Raw genomic sequence first — 5,666 nt, forward strand, 5'->3', positions numbered from 1 at the left:
TCTAGCACTGTCTTCTGTCTAATCGTCCGTAAAACTAGTACTGCTCTCTGTCTAACCGTCCGTGAAACCAGTACTGTCATCTGTCTAACCGTCCGTAAAACTAGTACTGTCATCTGTCTAACCGTCATAAAACTAATACTGTCCTCTGTCAAATCGTCCGTAAAACTAGTACTACTCTCTGTCTAACCCTCCGTAAAACTAATACTTTCCTCTGTCTAATCGCCATAAACTAGTACTGTCATCTGTCTAATTATCCGTAAAACTAGTGCTGTCCTCTGTCTAATCGTCCGTAAAACTATTACTGCTCTCTGTATGGCCGTTCGTAAAACTAATACTTTCCTCTGTCTAATCTCCATAAAACTAGTACTGTCATCTGTCTAATTATCCGTAAAACTAGTGCTGTCCTCTGTCTAATCGTCCGTAAAACTATTACTGCTCTCTGTCTGGCCGTTCGTAAAACTAATACTTTCCTCTGTCTAATCGCCATAAAACTAGTACTGTCATCTGTCTAATTATCCGTAAAACTAGTGCTGTCCTCTGTCTAATCGTCCGTAAAACTATTACTGCTCTCTGTCTGGCCGTTCGTAAAACTAATACTTTCCTCTGTCTAATCGCCATAAAACTAGTACTGTCATCTGTCTAATTATCCGTAAAACTAGTGCTGTCCTCTGTCTAATCGTCCGTAAAACTATTACTGCTCTCTGTCTGGCCGTTCGTAAAACTAATACTTTCCTCTGTCTAATCGCCATAAAACTAGTACTGTCATCTGTCTAATTATCCGTAAAACTAGTGCTGTCCTCTGTCTAATCGTCCGTAAAACTATTACTGCTCTCTGTCTAACCGTTCGTAAAACTAGTACTGTCCTCTATCTAACCGTCCGTAAAACTAATACTGTCCTCTGTCTAACCGCCATAAATCTAGTGCTGTCATCTGTCTAACCGTCATAAAACTAGCACTGTCCTCTGTCTAATCGTCCGTAAATCTAGTACTGTCCTCTGTCTAACCGTCCGTAAAACTAGTGCTGTCCTCTGTCTAATCGTCCGTAAATCTAGTACTGTCCTCTGTCTAACCGTCCGTAAAACTAGTACTGTCCTCTGTCTAATCGTCCGTAAAACTAGTACTGCTCTCTGTCTAATCGTCCGTGAAACTAGTACTGTTCTCTGTCTAATCGTCCGTAAAACCTTTACTGTCCTCTGTCTAACCGTTCGTACATTTAGTACTGTCCTCTGTCGAATCGTCCGTAAAACTAGAACTGTCACCTGTCTTACCGACATAAAACTATCACTGTCCTCTGTTTAACCGTCCGTAAAACTTATACTGTCCTCTGTCTAATCGTCCGTAAAACTAGTACTACTCTCTGTCTAACCGTCCGTAAAACTAATACTGTCATCTGTCTAACAGTCATAAAACTAATACTGTCCTCTGTCTAATCGTACGTAAAACTAGAACTCCTCTCTGTCTAACCGTCCGTAAAACTAATACTGTCCTCTGTCAATCCGCCAAAAAACTAGTACTGTCATCTGTCTAATCATCCGTAAAACTAGTACTGTCCTTTGTCTAACCGTCCGTAAAACTAGTGCTGTCCTCTGTCTATTCGTCCGTAAAACTAGTACTGCTCTCTGTCTAATCGTCCGTAAAACTAGTTCTGTCCTCTATCTTACCCTCCGTCAAACTTATACTGTCCTCTGTCTAACCGCCATAAAACTAACACTGTCCTCTGTCTAATCGTCCGTAAAACTAGTACTACTCCCTATCTAACCGTCCGTGAAACCAGTACTGTCATCTTTCTAACCGTCATAAAACTAATACTGTCCTCTGTCAAATCGTTCATAAAACTAGTACTACTCTCTGTCTAATCGTCCGTAAAAACTAATACTGTCCCCTGTCTAACCGCCATAAAACTAGTACTGTCATCTGTCTAACCGTCCGTAAAACCAGTGCTGTCCTCTGTCTAATCGTCCGTAAAATTAGTTCTGTCCTCTATCTTACCGTCCGTAAAACTAATACTGTCCTCTGTCTAACCGCCATAAAACTAACACTGTCCTCTGTCTAATCGTCCGTAAAATTAGTACTACTCTCTGTCTAACCGTCCGTGAAACCATTACTGTCATCTGTCTAACCGTCATAAAAATAATACTGTCCTCTGTCAAATCGTCCATAAAACTAGTACTACTCTCTGTCTAATCGTCCGTAAAAACTAATACTGTCCCCTGTCTAACCGCCATAAAACTAGTACTGTCATCTGTCTAATCATCCGTAAAACTAGTGCTGTCCTCTTTCTTATCGTCCGTAAAACTATTACTGCTCTCTGTCTAACCGTCCGTAAAACTAGTACTGTCCTCTATCCAACCGTCCGTAAAACTAATACTGTCCTCTGTCTAACCGCCATAAATCTAGTACTGTCATCTGTCTAACCGTCCGTAAAACTAGTGCTGTCCTCTGTCTTATCGTCCGTAAAATTAGTTTTGTCCTCTATCTTACCGTCCGTAAAACTAATACTGTCCTCTGTCTAACCGCCATAAAAACTAGTACTGTCATCTGTCTAATCATCCGTAAATCTAGCACTGTCTTCTGTCTAATCGTCCGTAAAACTAGTACTGCTCTCTGTCTAACCGTCCGTGAAACCAGTACTGTCATCTGTCTAACCGTCCGTAAAACTAGTACTGTCATCTGTCTAACCGTCATAAAACTAATACTGTCCTCTGTCAAATCGTCCGTAAAACTAGTACTACTCTCTGTCTAACCCTCCGTAAAACTAATACTTTCCTCTGTCTAATCGCCATAAACTAGTACTGTCATCTGTCTAATTATCCGTAAAACTAGTGCTGTCCTCTGTCTAATCGTCCGTAAAACTATTACTGCTCTCTGTATGGCCGTTCGTAAAACTAATACTTTCCTCTGTCTAATCTCCATAAAACTAGTACTGTCATCTGTCTAATTATCCGTAAAACTAGTGCTGTCCTCTGTCTAATCGTCCGTAAAACTATTACTGCTCTCTGTCTGGCCGTTCGTAAAACTAATACTTTCCTCTGTCTAATCGCCATAAAACTAGTACTGTCATCTGTCTAATTATCCGTAAAACTAGTGCTGTCCTCTGTCTAATCGTCCGTAAAACTATTACTGCTCTCTGTCTGGCCGTTCGTAAAACTAATACTTTCCTCTGTCTAATCGCCATAAAACTAGTACTGTCATCTGTCTAATTATCCGTAAAACTAGTGCTGTCCTCTGTCTAATCGTCCGTAAAACTATTACTGCTCTCTGTCTGGCCGTTCGTAAAACTAATACTTTCCTCTGTCTAATCGCCATAAAACTAGTACTGTCATCTGTCTAATTATCCGTAAAACTAGTGCTGTCCTCTGTCTAATCGTCCGTAAAACTATTACTGCTCTCTGTCTAACCGTTCGTAAAACTAGTACTGTCCTCTATCTAACCGTCCGTAAAACTAATACTGTCCTCTGTCTAACCGCCATAAATCTAGTGCTGTCATCTGTCTAACCGTCATAAAACTAGCACTGTCCTCTGTCTAATCGTCCGTAAATCTAGTACTGTCCTCTGTCTAACCGTCCGTAAAACTAGTACTGTCCTCTGTCTAATCGTCCGTAAAACTAGTACTGCTCTCTGTCTAATCGTCCGTGAAACTAGTACTGTTCTCTGTCTAATCGTCCGTAAAACCTTTACTGTCCTCTCTCTAACCGTTCGTACATTTAGTACTGTCCTCTGTCGAATCGTCCGTAAAACTAGAACTGTCCCCTGTCTTACCGTCATAAAACTATCACTGTCCTCTGTTTAACCGTCCGTAAAACTAGTGCTGTCCTCTGTCTAACCATCTTTAAAACTAATGCTGTCCTCTGTCTAACCGTCCGTAAAACTAGTACTGTCCTCTGTCTAACCGTCCATAAAGCTAGTACTGCTCTCTCTGTCTAACCATCCGTAAAACTAGTGATGTCCTCTGTCTAATCGTCCGTAAAACTAATGCTGTCTTCTGTCTAATCGTCCGCAAAATTAGTACTGTCCCCTGTCCAATCGTCCGTAAATATAGTACTGCCCTCTGTCTAAACGTCCGTAAAGCTAATACAGTCCTCTGTCTAACCGTCCGTAAAACTAGTGCAGTCCTCTGTTTAACCGTCCGTAAATTTAGTACTGCCCTCTGTCTAAACGTCCGTAAATCTAATACGGTCCTCTGTCTAACCGTCTGTAAAACTAGTGCTGTCCTCTGTTTAACCGTCCGTTCAACTAATGCTGTCCTCTGTCTAATCGTCCGCAAAATTTAGTACTGCTCTCTGTCTGCCGTCCACAACGCTATTACTTTTCTCTTTCTTACCGCCGGAACACTTAAACTTCTGTCTAGCTATAACTTGAGTTATTCCTCGGACGATATCCTCGTTGATCCCCATGTATAGTTTTGATGATAAAACAGTTTTACTTCTCTGTCATTTCTTTAACGGTTAACTCATACACAACAAGTTAATATAAGGTGAATATCTATAACATAACTGTGTAATTTATCATTTAACTTCAAAAAATTGTAATAAATGCTTACATCAATGAATTTATTTGTAACCATTTAATATTGAATACATTTTTTACTCACTGAATACCTGTATAACTCAATCTAACCGTTTAATGAATACCTGTACAACTCAATTTGTCCGTTTATAGAATACCTGACAGACGCCCAGTCACGTCATTATTGTCCGCTTGTTAACTGTTACCAAACAAATATTTAAACTTACCTGTGTACCTACCTGTCAAACCCGACCTTTGACCTCTGTCGAATATACGTACATGACATACCTTTAAAAGCCTAATGCCTAAGAAAAATATTCTATTTAAGGAGTTAATATTTCCCCTGCATTAAGAAATGGACTTTTAAAACGGATATTGTTTGTTTGGCGTGCGTAGGGATACATACGCCTCTGTACAGTTACAGCTAGTGTGGTCGCTACCTGTTAATTACAGGTATTGATATCTGTATTACGTGAAATATTTACACTAGATCGATACCCTTGAAACAATGCATTTCTGACCGCACGTTATTGCCCCCAGAACGGTACCCTGAGAACCAGTAACAGACGCAGGAGCCGGAGTCCTGACTGACAGGTGGTTTAGTAGAACATTGACTACTATAATTCGACTATAGTCCGACAACGTCATTGGATATTGATAACGTTTTTGTTTCACGAGGAAGTCAGTCAAAGAATACACAAACGTGTACATGTGTGTGTGTTTAAAGAAAGTGACAGCTTTACCTGTTCTGTGTTGATATACGGTGGCTACCTGTACACAATACAAGTCGAGAGATATGGGTCCTTAGAGCATGGAGATTCGTTGTGGAAACCAGATGCGTGTTTATCAAGGATAAGTTATTTGATTGTGATGGATATTGTATGTATATATATATATATATATATTGAGTGATGTTTTACCTGTGAAAACGACGTTACGTTATGTCGTTGCTGGTGGAGGATGAGGAGCGCCTGGAGCCGATCAGATTGGAGGAGCACGAGTCAGCGGAACATGTAAGTTTTAACTACCCCACCCACTTTTGTGACCCACCCCAAAGTATCGACCACCTCATCCCAAAAATCGAACATACGCCTACACCCACAGTCTATTCCAGGACACATAGACACCCCCTCCCCCCCCCTTCCCCCGGATCTATCACA

The 5,666-nt window shown here is 40.7% G+C and overlaps 1 protein-coding gene across 10 annotated transcripts in view; it reads left to right on the plus strand.

The window, feature by feature from the left end:
• The first annotated feature begins 4,821 nt into the window (after positions 1–4,821).
• LOC110454921 (serine/threonine-protein phosphatase 6 regulatory ankyrin repeat subunit B-like) overlaps positions 4,822–5,666 on the plus strand; it is a 35,548-nt gene continuing 34,703 nt past the window's right edge. For all 10 annotated transcript variants that reach the window (XM_021504748.1, XM_021504780.1, XM_021504773.1 and 7 more), the window contains exon 1: positions 4,822–5,519. In XM_021504748.1, the coding sequence (XP_021360423.1) occupies positions 5,448–5,519 (72 nt within the window). In that variant the 5' untranslated portion in view covers positions 4,822–5,447. The remainder of the gene's footprint in view (positions 5,520–5,666) is intronic.

This window comes from Mizuhopecten yessoensis, unplaced genomic scaffold (genome assembly GCF_002113885.1).
Source record: "Mizuhopecten yessoensis strain PY_sf001 unplaced genomic scaffold, ASM211388v2 scaffold917, whole genome shotgun sequence".
NCBI lineage: Eukaryota > Metazoa > Mollusca > Bivalvia > Pectinida > Pectinidae > Mizuhopecten > Mizuhopecten yessoensis.